General features: G+C 44.4%; 3 protein-coding genes across 5 annotated transcripts in view; 2 read left to right on the top strand and 1 right to left on the bottom strand.

Annotated features, from left to right (window-relative positions):
- LOC311150632 (1-phosphatidylinositol 4,5-bisphosphate phosphodiesterase delta-1-like) overlaps positions 1-484 on the top strand; it is a gene marked incomplete at both ends in the record, with an annotated part of 3,174 nt that extends 2,690 nt beyond the window's left edge. Inside the window, one exon of the mRNA XM_084188122.1 lies at positions 430-484. Within this exon, the coding sequence (XP_084044248.1) occupies positions 430-484 (55 nt within the window). The remainder of the gene's footprint in view (positions 1-429) is intronic.
- LOC311099030 (1-phosphatidylinositol 4,5-bisphosphate phosphodiesterase delta-1-like) overlaps positions 1-6,698 on the top strand; it is a 59,897-nt gene extending 53,199 nt beyond the window's left edge. For both annotated transcript variants that reach the window (XM_084139630.1, XM_084139629.1), the window contains exons 11-16: positions 502-661; positions 2,420-2,536; positions 2,915-3,093; positions 4,763-4,895; positions 5,032-5,181; positions 6,454-6,698. In XM_084139630.1, the coding sequence (XP_083995756.1) occupies positions 502-661; positions 2,420-2,536; positions 2,915-3,093; positions 4,763-4,895; positions 5,032-5,181; positions 6,454-6,542 (828 nt within the window). In that variant the 3' untranslated portion in view covers positions 6,543-6,698. The remainder of the gene's footprint in view (positions 1-501; positions 662-2,419; positions 2,537-2,914; positions 3,094-4,762; positions 4,896-5,031; positions 5,182-6,453) is intronic.
- Positions 6,699-12,977: 6,279 nt separating this feature from the next.
- LOC311099034 (CTD small phosphatase-like protein) overlaps positions 12,978-24,498 on the bottom strand; it is a 53,421-nt gene continuing 41,900 nt past the window's right edge. For both annotated transcript variants that reach the window (XM_084139634.1, XM_084139635.1), the window contains 4 exons: positions 22,218-22,274; positions 18,640-18,732; positions 14,152-14,337; positions 12,978-13,877 (listed from right to left, as the gene is read on the bottom strand). In XM_084139634.1, coding sequence (XP_083995760.1) covers positions 13,752-13,877; positions 14,152-14,337; positions 18,640-18,732; positions 22,218-22,274 — 462 coding nt within the window. In that variant the 3' untranslated portion in view covers positions 12,978-13,751. The remainder of the gene's footprint in view (positions 13,878-14,151; positions 14,338-18,639; positions 18,733-22,217; positions 22,275-24,498) is intronic.

The raw sequence follows: 24,498 nt of genomic DNA, 5'->3' as shown, positions 1-24,498 counted from the left end.
TGTTCTATATGTTCTGTATGTTCTATGTTCTATATGTTCTGTTTGTTCTATATGTTCTGTATGTTCTATGTTCTATATGTTCTGTATGTTCTATATGTTCTGTATGTTCTATATGTTCTATATGTTCTATATGTTCTATGTTCTATATGTTCTGTATGTTCTATATGTTCTGTATGTTCTATATGTTCTATGTTCTATATGTTCTGTATGTTCTATATATTCTGTATGTTCTATATGTTCTGTATGTTCTATATATTCTGTATGTTCTATATATTCTGTATATGCTGTATGTTCATTCTGTATGTTTTATATGTTCTGTATGTTCTATATATTCTGTATGTTCTATATGTTCTATATGTTTCTGCCTACCTGTTTTAAATGGGTAAAATCGCATTTCTGTGGACAATAAAATGCTTATCTGCTGCACAGTACTGGAATACCATTCTGCCCAACCCACTGTACCGTAGAGCTGAAGTGTGTCTGAAGTGTGAGTGTCTGTAGGAAGGTGAAAAGCTGAAGCTGGCGAAGGAGCTGTCAGACATGGTGATCTACTGTAAGAGCGTCCATTTCAACGGCTTCCAGGACGCTAAAGACAACCTGGGCTTCTACGAGATGTCCTCCTTCAAGGAAAGGAAAGCTATGATGCTGGCTGTGGAGTCTGGTGAGCAAGACCACATGTTAACTGAAGCAGGGGTGTAGTGGGGGGTAAACAAACACCTATCGCTACCTAAATGCTACCTATCGCTACATATCGCTACCTAAAGCTACCTAAAGCTACGTATCGCTACCCTAAAGCTACCTAAAGCTACCTATCGCTACCTAAAGCTACCAATCGCTACCTAAAGCTACCTATCGCTACCTATCGCTACCTAAAGCTACCTATCGCTACCTAAAGCTACCTATCGCTACCTATCGCTACCTAAGCTACCTAAAGCTACCTAAAGCTACCAATCGTACCTAAGCTACCTATCGCTACCTAAAGCTACCTATCGCTACCTAAAGCTACCAATCGCTACCTAAAGCTACCTATCGCTACCTAAAGCTACCTATCGCTACCTAAAGCTACCTATCGCTACCTATCGCTACCTAAAGCTACCTATCGCTACCTAAAGCTACCTAAAGCTACCTATCGCTACCTAAGCTACCTATCATGGAAAATGTTTAACAAATATAGGGAGTGTTATTTTATTCACCACGAACGGCGATCAGTTTATCCACACTTTTTCTTTGCACTACGTCACTGCTGTGAAGGTTTTTACCACTACGTCACTGCTGTGAAGGTTTTTACCACTACGTCACTGCTGTGAAGGTTCTTACCACTACGTCACTGCTGTGAAGGATTTTACCACTACGTCACTGCTGTGAAGGTTTTTACCACTACGTCACTGCTGTGAAGGTTTTTACCCTATGTCACTGCTGTGAAGGTTTTTACCACTACGTCACTGCTGTGAAGTTTTTTACCACTACGTCACTGCTGTGAAAGTTTTTACCACTACGTCACTGCTGTGAAGGTTTTACCACTATGTCACTGCTGTGAAGGTTTTTACCACTATGTCACTGCTGTGAAAGTTTTTACCACTACGTCACTGCTGTGAAGGTTTTACCACTATGTCACTGCTGTGAAAGTTTTACCACTACGTCACTGTTGTGAAGGTTTTTACCACTACGTCACTGTTGTGAAGGTTTTTACCCCACTACGTCACTGTTGTGAGGTTTTTACCACTACGTCACTGCTGTGAAAATGATATAGGCTAATTAGGCAAATGGAGAAAATCTCAAGAGATACAATGTCATGATTGTAGACTGTATGGTTATCTGCATTAGTTCTGTCTCTTTTGTGGGTTTTATTGAAACTTTATTGAACTTAATTGACTTGTGCAAAGCTAGTACACAAAACTTATTGTTAATAGTTTCTCATCACACTCCAGTAAAGAATATGAGAATGACGTTGTTCTGGAATTTCTGTATAGCTAAGTGACATCTCTCTCTCTCTGTTCTCTCTCTCTCTTTTGTGTTCTCTCTCTCTCTTTTGTTCTCTCTCGCTTTTTGTTCTCGGTCTCATTTGTTTCTCTTTCTTGTTTGTCTCTCTCTCTCTCTCTTTTGTCTCTCTCTCTCTCTCTCTCTCTCTCTTCTCTCTCTCTCTCTCTCTCTCTCTCTCTCTCTCTCTCTTTGTCTCTCTCTCTCTCTCTCTCTCTCTCTTGTTCTCTCTCTCTCTCTCTCTCTCTCTCTCTCTCCTCTCTCTCTCTCTCTCTCTCTCTCTCTCTCTCTCTCTCTCTCTCTCTCTCTCTCTCTCTCTCTCTCTCCTCTCTCTCTCTCTCTCTCTCTCTCTCTCTCTCTCTCTCTCTCTCTCTCTCTCTCTCTCTCTCTCTCTCTCCTCTCTCTCTCTCTCTCTCTGTTCTCTCTCTTTGTCTTGCTCCAGCCAACAGCTACATCCATCACAACGTGGACAAGCTGAGTCGTATCTATCCAGCAGGCAGCAGAACAGACTCCTCAAACTATAACCCTGTACCCCTGTGGAACGCAGGCTGTCAGCTCGGTAAGACTTTCTAAAAGAAGAAGGGGCAAGGGCTAGACGGAATGTTTTCATGTGGTAAATTGGGCTGTGGTATAATTCTCTCTTGAAGTTTGCACTTGTACATTGGGCGGCAGGTAGCCTAGCGGTTAAGAGCGTTGGGCCAGTAACCGAAAGGTTGCTGGTTTGAATCGCCGATGCCGACTCGCTGAAAAATCTGCCGATGTGCCCTTGAGCAAGGCATCCTGGATAACAGCATCTGCCAAATGACTGAAATGTAAATGTACACTCCCCCTCATGGATTTAAAAGGAATGGACTGGAGTGAGGAATCCATGAGGAGTGAGCATTCTAGAAGGGTAAGGATTCTCCCCACAACCTGTTATCTCCTCTCCTCCCGTCAGTGACCCTGAACTTCCAGACGTCCTGTAATCACATGGATGTGAACCAGGGTCGGTTCCTGACCAATGGAAAGACAGGATACATCCTGAAGCCGGCCTACATGAGGGACCGGGGGTCAGAGTTTGACCCCATCACTCTGAGCAGGGGATCGTGGCAGCAGCACAAGACGCTCCACCTCATGGTCAGACTCATTCATTCTCTGGCTTGTTGGTTATACAGTTGAAGTCGGAAGTTTACATACACATAGGTTGGAGTCATTAAAACTCGTTTTTCAACCACTCCACACATTTCTTGTTAACAAACTATAGTTTTGGCAAGTCGGTGCATGACACAAGTAAATTTTTCCAACAATTGTTTACAGACAGATTATTTCACTTATAATTCACTGTATCACAATTCCAGTGGGTCAGAAGTTTACATACACTAAGTTGACTGTGCCTTTAAACAGCTTGGAAAATTCCAGAAAATGATGTCATGGCTTTAGAAGCTTCTGATAGGCTAATTTACATCATTTGAGTAAATTGGAGGTGTACCTGTGGATATATTTCAAGGCCTACCTTCAAACTCAGTGCCTCTTTGCTTGACATCATGGGACAATCTAAAGAAATCAGCCAAGACCTCAGAAAAACAATTATAGACCTCCACAAGTCTGGTTCATCCTTGGGAGCAATTTCCAAATGCCTGAAGGTACCACATTCATCTGTACAAACAATAGTACGCAAGTATAAACACCATGGGACCACGCAGCCATCATACCGCTCAGGAAGGAGACGCATTCTGTCTCCTAGAGATGAATGTACTTTGGGGCGAAAAGTGCAAATCAATCCCAGAACAACAGCAAAGGACCTTGTGAAGATGCTGGAGGAAACAGGTACAAAATAATCTATATCCACAGTAAAACGAGTCCTATATCGACATAACCTGAAAGGCCGCTCAGCAAGGATGAAGCCACTGCTCCAAAACCGCCATAAAAAAGCCAGACTACGGTTTGCAACTGCACATGGGGACAAAGATCGTACTTTTTGGAGAAATGTCCTCTGATCGGATTAAACAAAAATATAACTGTTTGGCCATAATGACCATCGTTATGTTTGGAGGAAAAGGGGGGACTTGCAAGCCGAAGAACACCATCCCAACCGTGAAGCACGGGGGTGGCAGCATCATTCTGTGGGGGTGCTTTGCTGCAGGAGGGACTGGTGTACTTCACAAAATAGATGGCATCATGAGGAAGGAAAATGATGTGGATATATTGAAGCAACATCTCAAGACCTCAGTCAGGAAGTTAAAGCTTGGTCGCAAATGGGTCTTCCAAATGGACAATGACCCCAAGCATACTTCCAAAGTTGTGGCAAAATGGCTTAAGGACAACAAAGTCAAGGTATTGGAGTGGCCATCGCAAAGCCCTGACCTCAATCCTATAGAAAATGTGTGGTCAGAACTGAAAAAGCGTGTGCGAGCAAGGAGGCCTACAAACCTGACTCAGTTACACCAGCTCTGTCAGGAGGAATGGGCCAAAATTCACCCAACTTATTATGGGAAGCTTGTGGAAGGCTACCTGAAACGTTTGACCCAAGTTAAACAATTTAAAGGCAATGCTACCAAATACTAATTGAGTGTATGTAAACTTCTGACCCACTGGGAATGTGATGAAAGAAATAAAAGCTGAAATAAATAATTCTCTCTACAATTATTCTGATATTTCACATTCTTAAAATAAAGTGGTGATCCTAACTGACCCAAGAGAGGGAATTTTTACTAGGATTAAACGTCAGGAATTGTGAAAAACTGAGTTTAAATGTATGTAAACTTCCGACTTCAACTGTAGCTTGTTTTCCCTTTGTTATTCCCAGATCATCTCAGCCCAGCAGCTTCCGAAAGTCAACCAGAAGAAGACATCCATCGTGGACGCGCTGGTCAGAGTGGAGATACATGGGGTGCCGGCTGACACGGCAGAGAAAGAGACGCCATACATCGAGAACAATGGTACGAGAATTCACACACCCAAGTGCTTGGCAGTGACACTGTTCTGACCTTCTGAATTCAACAAAGCTCTTAACTAGCAGATGTACAGTATACGACAATGTGTAACCTATTGCTTTCTTGCCTTTGGACTACCCAGGTTTTAACCCGATGTGGAATGAAAACTTTAAGTTTGACGTGCACGTGCCAGAGCTGGCCCTGGTCCGCTTTGTGGTCGAGGACTACGACTCTTTTACTGATAATGACTTCGTCGGACAGTTCACCCTGCCGTTCACCAGTTTACAGATGGGTAAGTTAGCAGTCATACCCTGCCATTCAATCGTTTACAGATTAGTTAGTACTCATACCCTGCCATTCACTAGTTTATAGATTAGTTAGTAGTCATACCCTGCCATTCACTAGTTTATAGATTAGTTAGTAGTCATACCCTGCCATTCACTAGTTTATAGATTAGTTAGTAGTCATACCCTGCCATTCACTAGTTTATAGATTAGTTAGTACTCATACCCTGCCATTCAATAGTTTACAGATTAGTTAGTAGTCATACCCTGCCATTCAATAGTTTATAGATTAGTTAGTAGTCATACCCTGCCATTCACTAGTTTATAGATTAGTTAGTAGTCATACCCTGCCATTCACTAGTTTATAGATTAGTTAGTACTCATACCCTGCCATTCAATAGTTTACAGATTAGTTAGTACTAATACCCTGCCATTCACTAGTTTATAGATTAGTTAGTAGTCATACCCTGCCATTCACTAGTTTATAGATTAGTTAGTACTCATACCCTGCCATTCAATAGTTTACAGATTAGTTAGTACTCATACCCTGCCATTCACTAGTTTATAGATTAGTTAGTAGTCATACCCTGCCATTCACTAGTTTATAGATTAGTTAGTAGTCATACCCTGCCATTCACTAGTTTATAGATTAGTTAGTACTCATACCCTGCCATTCAATAGTTTACAGATTAGTTAGTACTCATACCCTGCCATTCACTAGTTTATAGATTAGTTAGTAGTCATACCCTGCCATTCACTAGTTTATAGATTAGTTAGTCATACCCTGCCATTCACTAGTTTATAGATTAGTTAGTACTCATACCCTGCCATTCAATAGTTTACAGATTAGTTAGTACTCATACCCTGCCATTCACTAGTTTATAGATTAGTTAGTACTCATACCCTGCTATTCACTAGTTTATAGATTAGTTAGTAGTCATACCCTTTGCCAGATGATATGGGTGAGTTGGTAATCACTCCTAACAGTTCCTTCTGTTTTTTAATACACTGGCAAGAGTCATCGTTCAAAAGTCCAAACTCAACCATTAGTTCTTTGTTTTGATGAAAACGATTCTCAATCAACCAAGACTGAAAGCCCATGCTATGCTTTTCCTGTCAGTGTGACTAGATGACAGGGAAGTATTGTCTCCTCTCTGACACAGAGAACAGTCTCTGTCATAATGGCAGTACACAATTAAAGCTTTGTTCCTCTCTTTCTCTCTCTCTCTCTAACTATACACACTGACTGTTGATTGACTGAGACTCTTCTCTCTGTTTAGGTTACAGACACGTGCCTCTACTCAACAAAGAAGGAGACCCCCTTCCCTCATCAAATCTGTTCGTACACATCATGATCATGGATGCCTAACACACTCCCTGTATGAATGTGCCATAATGACCACTGTGACTATCGCCCAGTCCCAAACAGACCTTCAGCCCCTATACCACTACACCCTAGGGCACTAGTGTGGATTTGAAATGATTGGATAGCTGTAAATGCCCTAGGGAGGAGGGGCTAGGGGTTGGTTTGGGATTAGGGCCCTAGGGAGGAGGGGCTAGGGGTTGGTTTGGGATTGGGCCCTAGGGAGGAGGGGCTAGGGGTTGGTTTGGGATTGGGCCCTAGGGAGGCGGGGCTAGGGGTTGGTCTGGGATTGGGCCCTAGGGAGGCGGGGCTAGGGGTTGGTCTGGGATTGGGCCCTAGGGAGGCGGGGTTAAGGGTTGGTCTGTATGAAAAAAAGCGTTGATAAGAGCGTCTGCTAAATGACTAAAATGTAAATGTAAAATGTCTGGGATTGGGCCCTAGGGAGGCGGGGTTAGGGGTTGGCCTGGGCCCAGAGGACGTCCTCCGTTATTGCGTCACGACTCCGGAATCCAGCTGCGGATTTTAGTTGTTTTTACTTGGGCATTTCTTTTTTTGTAAAACAATTATAATTAGTTTATCATATAGGCAATACGATTATTTGTAACAGTAGAACTCCATTTGAGCTTTTTGTTTAGGTATTTTGGGGAATTGTGACAAATGAACAAGTTTATCAAACCACATCCCAGGGATTGTGCAAACCATAGTTTTTGTATGCTAGGTATTATTATAGTGTTAAACAACTTTAATTTGGGATTGTTGTATTTTTTTTCTACTGCCTCTTTTCACGTCCACCATTTTATTTTCAGTGTTGTAAAATCTGTTTATTTAAATCAAGGTATTCAAATGATAATTTTAGGAGAATTCATTGAATTAACACTATTTGAAACCAACAAACAGAGACCAGAGAAAATACTTTTTTTACAAAGAAGCACTTAGATGTTTCAGCTTTTACAGTTTTTTTTATGAATCAAGATCCACATTGTATCTGTGATGTCAACCAACAGTAATATATACATGTTTAATTTGTTCAGGGAATATGCGATCTCTGATCAATTAAGAGAACAAAATGAATTGTCTGTGTCTGCGTTGTCCATTGGTGTCAGTAATTCACAGTATGAGTAGTTAAATATATGTACTACTTACGAGCAGGGTGGGAAATGAACACTACAAATGAATTAAATATTATATTACTTCCTGTGTCCGTGGGTAATGTAAGTATTAGGTGATGTAGAGGCAGACACCACTGACACTAGTAGTAATCCCCCCCCCCAAACTAGTCAGGGTACGGACTCTACAAGGTGTCAAAACCGTTCCACAGGGATGCTGGCACATGTTGATTCCAATGCTTCCCAGTTGTATCAAGTTGGCTGGATAACCTTTGGGTGGTGGACCATTCTTGATACACACAGGAAACGGTTGAGCGTGAAAAACTTCAGCAGCGTTGCAGTTCTTGACACAAACTGGTGCGCCTAGTGCCTATTACAATACACCGTTCGAAAGCTCTTACATATTTTTGTCTTGCCCATTCACAAACAGGCCTACACAATCCATATTTCAATGCTTAAAATTACTTCTTAAACCCGTCTCCTCCCCTTCATCTACAGCAGTGGAGGCTGCCGAAGGGAGGACGGCTCATAGTAATGGCTGGTACCGGCGCAAATGGAATGGAAACCATGCGTTTGATGTATCTGATACCATTCCAGCCATTACCACGAGCCCGTTCTCCCCAACCTCCTGTGATCTACACTGATTGAAGTGGATTTAACAAGTGACGTCAATAAGGGATCGTAGCGTTCACCTAGATAGTCTGTCATGGAAAGAGCAGGTGTTCATAATGTTTTGTACACTCAGTGTACATTCATAAGGCATCTGTCACTAGAGGAAACCGATTCAACTTGCCAAGGGCTTATCCACCAATTGAGGGAAAAAGTGCTAAAAAATGAATAAAACATGACACCTTTTTTTATTTTCTTAAAAATGTTTTTTTTTTTTTTTTTTTTGTGACAAAGAAGGAAATATACTGTAAAAATATACGCTGTACAGCAATGTCCCTCTCCGACCTGCTGGGGTTTGAGAGACTCGGATGGAGCCACAACAGGGTCTGTATTCCGGTCTCAGAGTAGGAGTGCTGATCTCAGTTTGACCTTTTAAATCCTAAACAAGAGGGGGGACCTGATCCTAGGTACTCTGACACCAAATCCAGGCCCAGATCTCTGTCACTTCAGTCTTCTCTGATGATCCTTTCGCTTCAATTAAACAATTTACCGTTGGTAGCCATACTTTAGCTTTAAAAACTGTGTGGCAATAGATTAAATCACAACTGACAAATCAATATCACAAGTCATGCCTGACGGTATAGATTAGTAGGGGGCTGGTATGGGCTGGTAGGGGTCGGTATGGGCTGGTAGGGGTTGAAATAAATATGCGGTATGAAGGTATGAGTTGCGATTAACATTTTATTACAATTTAAAGATGGCAAAGAAATGTTGATAGTGTGGGGAGTACAGCGTGAAAACAAAACATGGACACTCAAAAGTAAACCAATTAGAAGAGAAAGGTGGCTTAACAAGAAAACCCGACAAAGAATAACAACTGAACTTCCCCGTGAGTTGAAATCAGAGAAGACTGGTGTTTAGACAATGAGTAAGGTGTGACTGAGTGTGTGAGAGTTTGACTGAGTGCAGTGTGATATCTGACGTCATACGTACACATAGTCTTCATGTATGTGTGGTAAAAAAAAAAAGTCCTCATTGAAAACTTAATTGAATAGATTTGTCACGAATACCTGTTTTCTCAAAGTGCGCTAGAGGTGTTAGTCATCACCTAAGACAGAGCGAGAGGGACGTTACCGTGCTGAGAGAGAAGACTAATGAAACACCAGCTGGATAAAAATGGGTAAAGCAACTTTTCAAAACCAAATACTGACAAAAGGGTAACTAGAAAAACATCACAATGATATGAAAAACAGTTTCAGAGAGAGAGTTTGTCAGAGAGGTTAAACCCAGTAACACTTTCTATTACCGTACACTAAAGGGTATTCATTGCATTAAAACCAAGTAACATCTTGAAAGCATGACACCCCAATTATCAGCAATAATACACAAGCATTATTATTAAAATGTCCATGCCAACAACCACAGGTTGACAATGTGGTACACACCATGACCCCCATAGGAGCTACCAATAGTCGCCGTAAGGTCCAAACACAGCATGCCAACCGTTAAAAGCAGCGGGTGACTGTCCCCTACTGCCTCTGAACAGAACATCATTTTCTGTTTCATTTCTCGAACGAATCGCACCGTTCGTCGACACCCCAGCAGGTGATCACGTGACCGCCCTACTGCTTTTAACCGTTGGTCGGGACGTTGCGTTTCTTCCTTGTCTATGACGTCATAGCTAGACTAGATACCTTGGGATTCATGACTGAGAATTGCTTTAAGGCATTATTGCCATGCAAAGGAGTCCTGCGGTCCCTTTAGCAGTGCCCAGAGTGATGCAACAGAACCCTGTATTCACTGTTCCAGACTCCTACACAATGAGATGGGGGAGGGACAGGAGTTTTCCCTAACCTGATCAGAGTTAGGTCAATCAGCTTTTAGTTTCTTTGCATTTCATGTATGGAACAACCTACAGAGTTCCCTACAACAGGATTGGGGACCGCCTTGCTGAGGAATGTGACCGTTTTTCTTGAAAGTATTTGTAATTGTTGTATTTGTATTATATTTTGTAACGTATGTGTTTACAGGGCTCCCTTGTGAAAGAGACCTTGGTCTCAATGGGACTTCCTGTTAAAATAAATGAATACGTCAGGAAAAACTCTGGCCACAAGTTCAGGCCCTAGTAATAGCCAATAACAAAGGGGCCAGAGTATTTCCTGATCAGGTCACACGGTACGGGGAAAAACTCTGCCCTAACACTGACCCAGGTTGAGTGTCCTGAAAGTCATCGCCCATGGTTACAGTACTGTTTCCGTGTGTGTGTGTCCGTCCTCAGGACTCAAGTCAGGCACTGCGGTGAGGAGAAACATGGCACTCTACCCATTAGAATACTGTACAACACCAGGACCGCGTCCCAAATTACACACTAATCCCGATGTAGTGCACTACTTTGGACCATGGGCCCTGGTCAAAAGTAGTGCACTAAATATGGAATAGGGTGCCGTTTGGGACGCAACCCAGATCACTGGAAACAATGAGAGGGATACCATGGCAACAGTGTACCACCGGGGGAGATGGGTAGGGGTTACTGCCTCCTGTAGGATATTTGTTTTGTTTGTTGCAAGACTTAAAATCAGTGTGCAGAAAATAAGATGACTTGCATGCTAGTTAAAAACTAGCAGACTAAAATAATTAAATGGATTGTTAACAAAGTAGGATCCATTCACTTAAAAACATACAACTGAATGCCATTCGTTAACTGGCGAAACTCCTTAAAATAGACTTTGAGTCGGACCCCTATTTAGATTTTTAACAATTGAAATCATGTTTGGCAAAAAACGAATAAAGAATTACATTGGAAAATGTTGGCACATATTCAACTATGGTTTGGGATGTTTTTCCAAAATTCGGCCTAATTGCTATGTAGAAAGTTACATATTCCTTTGCTTTTTAAAACAAATTAACAATAATGCACTATTCTACCGTATTGTGAAGACAGAAAGAGAAAATAAAACACTTTTATATGGTGGCAAAAGCAAACTGAATATAACGGAGAGACATGTAACCAATATAACGGAGAGACATGTAACCAATATAACGGAGACATGTAACCAATATAACAGAGACATGTAACCAATATAACGGAGAGACATGTAACCAATATAACGGAGACATGTAACCAATATAACGGAGAGACATGTAACCAATATAACGGAGAGACATGTAACCAATATAACGGAGAGACATGTAACCAATATAACGGAGAGACATGTAACCAATATAACGGAGAGACATGTAACCAATATAACGGAGAGACATGTAACCAATATAACGGAGAGACATGTAACCAATATAACGGAGAGACATGTAACCAATATAACGGAGACATGTAACCAATATAACGGAGAGACATGTAACCAATATAACGGAGAGACATGTAACCAATATAACGGAGAGACATGTAACCAATATAACGGAGAGACATGTAACCAATATAACGGAGAGACATGTAACCAATATAACGGAGAGACATGTAACCAATATAACGGAGAGACATGTAACCAATATAACGGAGAGACATGTAACCAATATAACGGAGAGACATGTAACCAATATAACGGAGAGACATGTAACCAATATAACGGAGAGACATGTAACCAATATAACGGAGACATGTAACCAATATAACGGAGACATGTAACCAATATAACGGAGAGACGTAACCAATATAACGGAGACGTAACCAATATAACAGAGACATGTAACCAATATAACGGAGACATGTAACCAATATAACAGAGACATGTAACCAATATAACAGAGACATGTAACCAATATAACGGAGAGACATGTAACCAATATAACGGAGACATGTAACCATAATAACGGAGACATGTAACCATAATAACGGAGACATGTAACCATAATAACGGAGAGACATGTAACCAATATAACGGAGAGACATGTAACCAATATAACGGAGAGACATGTAACCAATATAACGGAGACATGTAACCAATATAACGGAGACATGTAACCAATATAACGGAGAGACATGTAACCAATATAACGGAGACATGTAACCAATATAACAGAGACATGTAACCAATATAACGGAGACATGTAACCAATATAACGGAGACATGTAACCAATATAACGGAGACATGTAACCAATATAACGGAGAGACATGTAACCAATATAACGGAGAGACATGTAACCAATATAACAGAGACATGTAACCAATATAACAGAGACATGTAACCAATATAACGGAGACATGTAACCAATATAACGGAGACATGTAACCAATATAACAGAGACATGTAACCAATATAACGGAGACATGTAACCAATATAACGGAGACATGTAACCAATATAACGGAGACATGTAACCAATATAACGGAGACATGTAACCAATATAACGGAGACATGTAACCAATATAACAGAGACATGTAACCAATATAACGGAGACATGTAACCAATATAACGGAGACATGTAACCAATATAACGGAGACATGTAACCAATATAACGGAGACATGTAACCAATATAACGGAGAGACATGTAACCAATATAACGGAGAGACATGTAACCAATATAACAGAGACATGTAACCAATATAACGGAGACATGTAACCAATATAACGGAGAGACATGTAACCAATATAACGGAGACATGTAACCAATATAACGGAGAGACATGTAACCAATATAACGGAAAAACATGTAACCAATATAACGGAGACATGTAACCAATATAACGGAGACATGTAACCAGCATTCTTATGATAACCTCCCGCTAAAATAACAACAGTGCTTTGTTATAAAGAATAATAGCATTCTCCATTTTAAAGTATAGACAGAATTCAATAAAATACTGAAGAAGTATTCTGGAAATATGCCATGTACAAAATATCTCCTCATAACCACATTCAAACAAGGCACTTCATTCGGTAAGAAAAGGAACAAATTAAATCACAGTCCTTTCAAACTACCAGAAACAGCCTGATGCATAGCAACATTACAAGGACCTAATACTCAAGACTGAATTTATCGGTTATCGTCACAACAAAAACATCTCCACACAAAATATAGATTTTTGGTTAAAAGTAAGCACTTCTCTGCCCGGACAACTCCGCCTCTTAGTCGGTGTCACAATACAAGACTAGGGTTTCTTCCTTGCGTCGACTCTCTCAAACAGATACGCATTCTGCCGCTCCATACACATCTTCTAACCGATGATGTCACAGTCGGGCTTCCTCGTTCCGCCAACCGTGCTCCATGGGAGTTGGAGTATTCTCCACCCTTGACTACAGTGAGCCCACAGCCTCCAGGAGAGGATACCATAGCGGAGAGAGGTGTACTGTTTTTGGGGGTGCTTGGTGTTGGGTTACCCACTACTGTCCACAGTGTGAATCCAGGTCGCCCCCTAGGTTTGGGAAATCTGTCTGAGCCTGAGCGATGGTGTGTCGTTAAAGAGGCAGAGAGAGAGAGAGAGAGAGAGAGAGAGAGAGAGGGAGATCAACAAGGAGGGTGGTGGTGTTATCCTGGCGCTACCTTCCCCGGAGGTCTTGCAACACACCATAGACCTCTTCCTCTCTGCTCAGCCCCTCAAAGAAAGGCAGCAGGTCCTGTAGCTCTGTGTCACTCATATCATCAAACCACGACTGGACCGGTACCTGAGACAGACAGACAGGACAGGACAGGACATGCTGGTTCAAACAGTTGGGCTTACAGGGGTGTACTGCTTTAGTTCCAGGCCTGCACTAACACACCTGATTCAAGTAATCAATGTCCAGATCAGCAGCTGATTAGAAGAATCACGCGTGTTAGAGCCGGGCTGCTACAACAAAACCTGGCAAAGTCAGGAGCTTTTAAGGAAGATCATTTGGCCAGTGGCAGGAGAGTTGTCTTCTACACACACACACACACACACGTAACTAGTGAACTCACAGCGTTCTCGGGGTGGAAGATGTAGGAGGCAGGAGAGTTGTCCAGTATGATGACATTACTGAGCTCTCTACCCAGCCTACTCAGGTCTTTAACGTAGTTCCCCCGGTGAAACACACACGACTCCCGGAACAGACGGGCTCGGAACACACCCCACTGGTCCAGAAGATCCGCCACAGGGTCCGCATACTGGACACACACGGGTCAGAGGTTACAGATCAGAGGTCAGACCGTACAGAGTCAAAGAGGACACTGTACAGAGATGGAAGCAGGAAGCTCTGAAGCTAGCGTGGTACAACTACCACTAGCCTGTACCAGTCTGTTGCACTATCAGCTGCCAAACCTGTGGCATGATGGCACAAACAGACCGGTACCCAGGCTAGACTAGCACATATTACTTTTTTTTTTTTTTTTTTTTTGTCATTTAGCAGACGTTCTTATCCAGAGCGACTTACAGGAGCAATTAGGGTTAAGTGCCTTGCTCAAGGGCACATCGGCAGATTTTTCACCTAGTCGGCTCGGGGATTAGAACCAGCGACCTTTCGGTTACTGGCACAACGCTCTTAACCACTAAGCTACCTGCCGCCCCTGATTTAATGCAGCTGGTTGGTATTCTCCGTAATGCAGTGAAATCCCACTACTGAGGGATAGGGCACATTGAAAATGGGAGATGCTCATTTACCACACAGTGGACACTTGCCCATCATGCATTAGAGGTTAACAGACAGACGGAGAGCGGCTCAAAGAGTTGAACAAGAGGAGGGGTATAAAGATATTAACGCAGGAAGAACAGAAGACAGGGGGAGGGAAGGAAGACGGGGGGAGGGAAGGAAGACGGGGGGAGGGAAGGAAGACAGGGGGAGGGAAGGAAGACGGGGGGAGGGAAGGAAGACAGGGGGAGGGAAGGAAGACAGGGGGAGGGAAGGAAGACGGGGGGAGGGAAGGAAGACAGGGGGAGGGAAGGAAGACGGGGGGAGGAAAGGAAGACGGGGGGAGGAAAGGAAGACGGGGGAGGGAAGGAAGACGGGGGGAGGGAAGGAAGACGGGGGAGGGAAGGAAGACGGGGGGAGGGAAAGAAGACGGGGGGAGGGAAAGAAGACAGGGGGAGGGAAGGAAGACAGGGGGAGGGAAGGAAGACAGGGGGAGGGAAGGAAGACGGGGGAGGGAAGGAAGACGGGGGGAGGGAAGGAAGACAGGGGGAGGGAAGGAAGACAGGGGGAGGGACGGAAGACGGGGGGAGGGAAGGAAGACGGGGGGAGGGAAGGAAGACGGGGGGAGGGAAAGAAGACAGGGGGAGGGAAGGAAGACAGGGGGAGGGACGGAAGACAGGGGGAGGGAAGGAAGACGGGGGGAGGGAAGGAAGACGGGGGGAGGGAAGGAAGACGGGGGGAGGGAAGGAAGACGGGGGGAGGGAAGGAAGACGGGGGGAGGGAAGGAAGACGGGGGGAGGGAAGGAAGACGGGGGGAGGGAAGGAAGACAGGGGGAGGGAAGGAAGACAGGGGGAGGGACAGAAGACAGGGGGAGGGAAGGAAGACGGGGGGAGGTAAGGAAGACAGGGGGAGGGACAGAAGACAGGGGGAGGGACAGAAGACAGGGGGAGGGAAGGAAGACAGGGGGAGAGAAGGAAGACAGGGGGAGGGAAGGAAGACAGGGGGAGGGAAGGAAGACAGGGGGAGGGAAGGAAGACAGGGGGAGGGAAGGAAGACAGGGGGAGAGAAGGAAGACAGGGGGAGGAAAGGAAGACGGGGGAGGGAAGGAAGACGGGGGGAGGGAAGGAAGACGGGGGGAGGGAAAGAAGACAGGGGGAGGGAAGGAAGACAGGGGGAGAGAAGGAAGACAGGGGGAGGGAAGGAAGACAGGGGGAGGGAAGGAAGACGGGGGAGGGAAGGAAGACGGGGGGAGGGAAGGAAGACGGGGGGAGGGACAGAAGACAGGGGGAGGGAAGGAAGACGGGGGGAGGGAAGGAAGACGGGGGGAGGGAAGGAAGACAGGGGGAGGGACAGAAGACAGGGGGAGGGAAGGAAGACAGGGGGAGGGAAGGAAGACGGGGGGAGGGAAGGAAGACGGGGGGAGGGAAGGAAGACGGGGGGAGGGAAGGAAGACGGGGGGAGGGAAGGAAGACGGGGGGAGGGAAGGAAGACAGGGGGAGGGACAGAAGACAGGGGGAGGGAAGGAAGACGGGGGGAGGTAAGGAAGACAGGGGGAGGGACAGAAGACAGGGGGAGGGACAGAAGACAGGGGGAGGGAAGGAAGACAGGGGGAGAGAAGGAAGACAGGGGGAGGGAAGGAAGACAGGGGGAGGGAAGGAAGACAGGGGGAGGGAAGGAAGACAGGGGGAGGGAAGGAAGACAGGGGGAGAGAAGGAAGACAGGGGGAGGGAAGGAAGACAGGGGGAGGGAAGGAAGACAGGGGGAGGGAAGGAAGACGGGGGGAGGGAAGGAAGACAGGGGGAGGGAAGGAAGACAGGGGGAGGGAAGGAAGACAGGGGGAGGGAAGGAAGACAGGGGGAGGGAAGGAAGACAGGGGGAGGGGAGGAAGACTGGGGGGAGGGGAGGAAGACAGGGGGAGGGAAGGAAGACAGGGGGAGGGAAGGAAGACAGGGGGAGGGGAGGAAGACAGGGGGAGGGAAGGAAGACAGGGGGAGGGAAGGAAGACAGGGGGAGGGGAGGAAGACAGGGGGAGGGAAGGAAGACGGGGGGAGGGAAGGAAGACGGGGGAGGGAAGGAAGACAGGGGGGAGGGGAGGAAGACAGGGGGAGGGAAGGAAGACGGGGGGAGGGAAGGAAGACGGGGGGAGGGAAGGAAGACGGGGGGAGGGAAGGAAGACGGGGGGAGGGAAGGAAGACAGGGGGGAGGGGAGGAAGACAGGGGGAGGGAAGGAAGACAGGGGGAGGGAAGGAAGACAGGGGGAGGGAAGGAAGACAGGGGGGAGGGGAGGAAGACAGGGGGGAGGGGAGGAAGACAGGGGGAGGGAAGGAAGACAGGGGGAGGGAAGGAAGACAGGGGAGCAGAAGAAACAGAAACTAAAACAATGAGAACAGACTGGTGATGAAGAGCCATGGAGCCTGTCCCAAATGGTACCCTATTCCCTACAGTGCACTACTACAGTGGGGAGAACACGTATTTGATACACTGCCGATTTTGCAGGTTTTCCTACTTACAAAGCATGTAGAGGTCTGTAATTTGTATCATAGGTACACTTCAACTGTGAGAGACGGAATCTAAAACAAAAATTAAGAAAATCACATTGTATGATTTTTAAGTAATTCATTTGTATTTTATTGCATGACATAAGTATTTGATACATCAGAAAAGCAGAACTTAATATTTGGTACAGAAACCTTTGTTTGCAATTACAGAGATCATACGTTTCCTGTAGGTCTTGACCAGGTTTGCACACACTGCAGCAGGGATTTTGGCCCACTCCTCCATACAGACCTTCTCCAGATCCTTCAGGTTTCGGGGCTGTCGCTGGGCAATACGGACTTTCAGCTCCCTCCAAAGATTTTCTATTGGGTTCAGGTCTGGAGACTGGCTAGGCCACTCCAGGACCTTGAGATGCTTCTTATGGAGCCACTCCTTAGTTGCCCTGGCTGTGTGTTTCGGGTCGTTGTCATGCTGGAAGACCCAGCCACGACCCATCTTCAATGCCCTTACTGAGGGAAGGAGGTTGTTGGCCAAGATCTCGCGATACATGGCCCCATCCATCCTCCCCTCAATACGGTGCAGTTGTCCTGTCCCCTTTGCAGAAAAGCATCCCCAAAGAATGATGTTTCCACCTCCATGCTTCACGGTTGGGATGGTGTTCTTGGAGTTGTACTCATCCTTCTTCTTCCTCCAAACATAGCGAGTGGAGTTTAGACCAAAAAGCTCTATTTTTGTCTCATCAGACCACATGACCTTCTCCCATTCCTCCTCTGGATCATCCAGATGATCATTGGCAAACTTCAGACGGGCCTGGACATGCGCTGGCTTGACCAGGTGCAGTTAATACAGGTAATGAGTGGAGAACAGGAGGGCTTCTTAAAGAAAAACTAACATGTCTGTGAGAGCCGGAATTCTTACTGGTTGGTAGGTGATCAAATACTTATGTCATGCAATAAAATGCAAATGAATTACTTAAAAATCATACAATGTGATTTTCCGGATTTTTGTTTTAGATTCCGTCTCACAGTTGAAGTGTACCTATGATAAAAATTAAAGACCTCTACATGCTTTGTAAGTAGGAAAACCTGCAAAATCGGCAGTGTATCAAATACTTGTTCTCCCCACTGTAGAGTATGTACCCTATTCCCTATAGTGCACTACTAGAGTATGTACCCTATTCCCTATAGTGCACTACTAGAGTATGTACCCTATTCCCTATAGTGCACTACTAGAGTATGTACCCTATTCCTTATAGTGCACTACTAGAGTATGTACCCTATTCCCTATAGTGCACTACTAGAGTATGTCAGACAAGTGACAAAGGATAAGAGTTGTTGAAAGTACCTTTGCGAGACTAGCCGTGAAGAGAACGCATTCAAACAGCTCTCCCATCTTCTGCAGGAACTCATCCACATGAGGTCTCTTCAGCACGTACACCTGCAACCACAGATTTATATAGGATCATTAAAAATAAAAATAAACTGTTTTATGTGAGAAGCAGGCATTGGTCTGAAGCAGAAAAAGAAAGGAAATTCACTAACACCACAATGCCTACTCCACCCATGCTCTACCAAGGTTTTCCAGCAAACAGCATTGACCTACAACAGTAGCTATGTTGGTCTATTGCACTTCAAACAATGTGTGTGCAGGTTGCTTAGGATTCAAACTTTCTCAAACAGCCTAATCACATTCCGGTGTAAAAACCTAATTTCCATGTTATTTTACACCGGAAGGTGATTAGACAACCTTTTATACAACATTATAATACAACATAACATTATAATACAACATAACATTATAATAGAAAAACCAGAAACCCATTTAAGCCAATATGGAGTAAACTGGCAAAAAAAACTTCCCTGATCTCTTTTAACAAGACAATCGAGCAAGCTCCTGGAAAATACACCAATAATCAACATGTAGCCAACCCATTAACAATTTACATACATTATTGACTGTCACATTATGTGGCTTAGAGAGCAAGCAAGGCATGAAGTGACACAAACTGTTCTGTGTTCTGCACCAGCTACAAAAACTACACACGAAAGAATGGTCAAAATGTCTCCTCCATGAAGCGAACCCAGGACCTTCAGATCCCATGGTGGTGACGTTTACGCTTACGCTACAAACCCTGTCATGAATGCATTAATCTTCACACTATTTCAAATGGACAGCCTTGGTGATGACAGGAAACTTGTGTTGGCCTCACTCAGTACTGATTGAACATTTATTTATCTTGCTTGGTAAAAAAAATGTTTTTTTGTTGTTGTCGAAAACAGCTGATGTGTTGAAAATAGTCACATAGCTAACCAAGTTAGCAAGCATGGTATTTTCTATTGACTGCGCAAAGGTCGCGCAAGCAATGATGGTGGTGTTATGATGGTGGTGTTATTTAACCTGGGTGCACCCGCACCCCCTGGCTACTTTTTACTTGGATGGCGAATTCAGTTTTTCGGGAACACATTGAAAACTAACTTGACACTGTGTTAATCAGTCAGAGCACATGATCATCAGGGTGATGCTGGCCACTGCAGAGTTGCATTGAGAGTCGTCAGGTGTTGCCACAGCCCTTGCTCTCCTGCTGCAGGCTCTGGCCAGACAGCGCCACCTACAGGCCCTGGCCTCTGAGACCATCCTGCACCTGGCCTTCACTCAGGTCAACACAACACACGCCTGTTATGGCCAACACCATTGTATGCTCGGTATACACACATATTCTCAGATATACAAATATTAAATCCCTTGACCTTAGACGGAACTGCATACTGTATGCAAAGCAAACTCCCACATGTAGGCAAAACAAGGAAATTCATACTGGGTTATATTTAAAAACTCCATCAATAGTTTGTGTTGTTTTCTGTCACCCTGTCCAGTTGATGCTGGGAGTGCCGGAGCAAATCAAATCAAATCAAATTGTATTTGTCACATGCGCCGAATACAACAGGGATGTAGCTCAGTTGGTAGAGCATGGCATTTGCAACGCCAGGGTTGTGGGTTCGATTCCAGTATGAAAAATAAATAAAAATGTATGCACTCACTAACTGTAAGTCGCTCTGGATAAGAGCGTCTGCTAAATGACTAAAATGTAAAATGTAAAAATTTTTAAGAAAATGTCATTGACAGAGGAGGGAGCGTACTGAATCAACGCATAAGATAAGGGCTGTAAAGTTAGCTAGCTACATTGCTAAACCAGGGGTCACAGATTATTATTTATTTATGTAGAAATATCTTGCTGCGTTTAAACATATATCTAAAATGCTTCTTATTGTAATTTCTGCTTGGCATCAGACTAATTTTGTACTTAAATTGCACTTCTCCACTTGGATGAGAATTCACGAACGGGCATTCTATCCGCAGACTCTCTCGGATTAACTTCAAGCAAAACATTAGGAAATGTAGCTGGCTACATACTTTCTATAATAAACATTAGAAAGATTGATGGCCATGAATTGTTTTTGTAAAAAAATACCTTGCTTTATCATTGTAAGCTCATTTACTTGTGTGGCTGCTAGCCAAATAGAGTTGCACTTCTGTTGTCATCTGATGAATACCAAGCTATTTTCGGCCGAATGTGTTGCACTAATATATCTTTTGATAAGGAAAATTATAGTTCCACGCCCCTAATCACTCTATTGAAGCAAAAACACACTGTTGACTTTCCATATAAAACACAGGTGAATGGGTTTAAAACGCAGATTTCTTGATGGTCTGCGATTTGAAAATGGCTTGTAGCTTACATTACTTGCTAACCTTAGTTGGCTAGCTAACTGCCAATAGCAGCCAAGGACGTTCGCTATCTTATTTGTGCTTATTTGTTTGTGCTCTGATTACACGCAAGTGTCAAGGCCAACAGTTTACACAGATGACTTCAGCCATGTGAAAAAACTTTCCATAGCAGAATATAGCTAGCTTCCTTTGCTTGTACCTTGCCTCTCATCCGACTGGCGTTAGCTAGCTACTAGCACTGTTGCTGCGCAACCCAAGTGCTTTGGTCCGGTTTCAGAACTCTGAGATTTGGCTGAAAATATGTTAGCGTTGTCAGAAAATCTACAAAAAGGTAGCCCATTGTTGGTTCTTAATGGCCAGAAATAAGCACTTGAGTGATAAATTATACATTTAAATCAAAACTATTGCCCCTACAAACTTTATTCAGTCCGAAAGATGGCAAGTCTAATGGTCACTTTATGGACGCTGTGGTCTCGTTCTTATCCGACACCTAAATATTGAGTTAGGTTGGGGCAAGAAATAACAACCCTGTTAAAAATCCGGTATGTGGTTCTCGGTAATGGCCGGACAGCTCATGACGAGAGGCAGGGAGTGTGTTGTGTACCTCCAATCCGATAAAAATTTGCCAATCAACTTTGAGATTTTTTAAAAATCCACATTGCTGTCAGATTGGCTTAGATATGATGGTAGGGAGATTTGAATTAAACATTGAGCTTCAACCAATGCCATACTATTACACCTACAACCAGTGATTTATATAGGATCATACACCTGAAACCAGAGTCAGAATTACAACAAGCACTGATCACACACACACATTAAATCAAACAGACAGCCATCCTCTTCTCTTTCCCAGACCAGTAGCAGTAGCCGACACCCAGTACAAGTAATCATGGATAGGCCAACCAGGATACACACAGCCTATCCTGGATTACTTGAACTGGGTCACGACCTCTCTCCTCCTCTTCTTCTTCTGAAGGAGTTCAGCTCAGAGGAACTGGGAGCAACAGTGGAACATTTGGTCGGGGTTTTGAAAGACTTGTGTGAAAATATAACTTTTTTAATTTGGCTTCTATAAAAGCAAAACGGGTCATTTCGGACAACACTGTTGGAGACACTAATGATTCCAGTGTACATAATCAAATAACCAGTTGCTTTAAAAAGTGAATTAAGACAGAGTAGTGATCCCACAGTACCTGATGAACTGTTCCATCTATCTCCACTGGGACTATGAAGTCAGCATTGCTAATGGGCTGTAGAGAGGAGAGATAAACACAACGTGTTAGCCAGTGTGTCCCAGAAACCGTTCACACAGCTGTGCAATGCAACAGTCACACAGCAGGGGGAGACCTTGTACTGTTCCATAGATGTAGGCTAACACACCCATTCAGTCGCCTTCGAGAAAGGAAAACTCATCTTCTCCTTTAATTATCCTCCTCCTCCTTCCATTTTTCTGCCAAAACAAATCTCCCTTTCCCTTTCTCCACCTCCTTTTCTCTCTGCCTTTCTTTCTACCAAACTATAGGACAGAGAGAGAGAGAGAACGAGAGAGAGAGAAAACTTGGACCAAGTAAAAGAGGGGGGGGGGGGAGCAGAGGGGGATTACGAGAGAGATATTCTGGTTAATGACACCAGAGGCCAAGCAAGGTCACCGTTAGTCAACAGTCTCTAACATGGGACAGAACAGTCTCTACTGCGGTTGACTCTAACATGGGACAGAACAGTGTCTACTGCGGTTGACTCTCTAACATGGGACAGAACAGTCTCTACTGCTGTTGACTCTCTAACATGGGACAGAACAGTCTCTACATGGGACAGAACAGTCTCTACTGCTGTTGACTCTCTAACATGGGACAGAACAGTCTCTACTGCTGTTGACTCTTAATATGGGACAGAACAGTCTCTACTGCTGTTGACTCTCTAACATGGGACAGAACAGTCTCTACTGCTGTTGACTCTAACATGGGACAGAACAGTCGCTACTGCTGTTGACTCTCTAACATGGGACAGAACAGTCTCTACTGCGGTTGACTCTCTAACATGGGACAGAACAGTCTCTACTGCTGTTGACTCTCTAACATGGGACAGAACAGTCTCTACTGCTGTTGACTCTCTAACATGGGACAGAACAGTCTCTACTGCGGTTGACTCTCTAACATGGGACAGAACAGTCTCTACTGCTGTTGACTCTCTAACATGGGACAGAACAGTCTCTACTGCTGTTGACTCTCTAACATGGGACAGAACAGTCTCTACTGCTGTTGACTCTCTAACATGGGACAGAACAGTCTCTACTGCGGTTGACTCTCTAACATGGGACAGAACAGTCGCTACTGCGGTTGACTCTCTAACATGGGACAGAACAGTCTCTACTGCTGTTGACTCTCTAACATGGGACAGAACAGTCTCTACTGCGGTTGACTCTCTAACATGGGACAGAACAGTCTCTACTGCGGTTGACTCTCTAACATGGGACAGAACAGTCTCTACTGCGGTTGACTCTCTAACATGGGACAGAACAGTCTCTACTGCTGTTGACTCTCTAACATGGGACAGAACAGTCTCTACTGCGGTTGACTCTCTAACATGGGACAGAACAGTCTCTACTGCGGTTGACTCTCTAACATGGGACAGAACAGTCTCTACTGCGGTTGACTCTCTAACATGGGACAGAACAGTCTCTACTGCGGTTGACTCTCTAACATGGGACAGAACAGTCTCTACTGCTGTTGACTCTCTAACATGGGACAGAACAGTCTCTACTGCGGTTGACTCTCTAACATGGGACAGAACAGTCTCTACTGCGGTTGACTCTCTAACATGGGACAGAACAGTCGCTACTGCGGTTGACTCTCTAACATGGGACAGAACAGTCGCTACTGCGGTTGACTCTCTAACATGGGACAGAACAGTCGCTACTGCGGTTGACTCTCTAACATGGGACAGAACAGTCTCTACTGCTGTTGACTCTCTAACATGGGACAGAACAGTCTCTACTGCGGTTGACTCTCTAACATGGGACAGAACAGTCGCTACTGCGGTTGACTCTCTAACATGGGACAGAACAGTCTCTACTGCGGTTGACTCTCTAACATGGGACAGAACAGTCGCTACTGCGGTTGACTCTCTAACATGGGACAGAACAGTCGCTACTGCGGTTGACTCTCTAACATGGGACAGAACAGTCTCTACTGCTGTTGACTCTAACATGGGACAGAACAGTCTCTACTGCGGTTGACTCTCTAACATGGGACAGAACAGTCGCTACTGCGGTTGACTCTCTAACATGGGACAGAACAGTCTCTACTGCTGTTGACTCTCTAACATGGGACAGAACAGTCTCTACTGCGGTTGACTCTCTAACATGGGACAGAACAGTCGCTACTGCGGTTGACTCTCTAACATGGGACAGAACAGTCTCTACTGCTGTTGACTCTCTAACATGGGACAGAACAGTCTCTACTGCGGTTGACTCTC

The sequence above is a fragment of the Coregonus lavaretus genome, assembly GCF_964263955.1.
Source record: "Coregonus lavaretus genome assembly, chromosome: 23".
NCBI classification, from domain to species: Eukaryota; Metazoa; Chordata; class Actinopteri; order Salmoniformes; family Salmonidae; genus Coregonus; species Coregonus lavaretus.
Note: the sequence above shows the minus strand (reverse complement) of the source record. Positions and strands in the feature narration are given on the sequence as shown.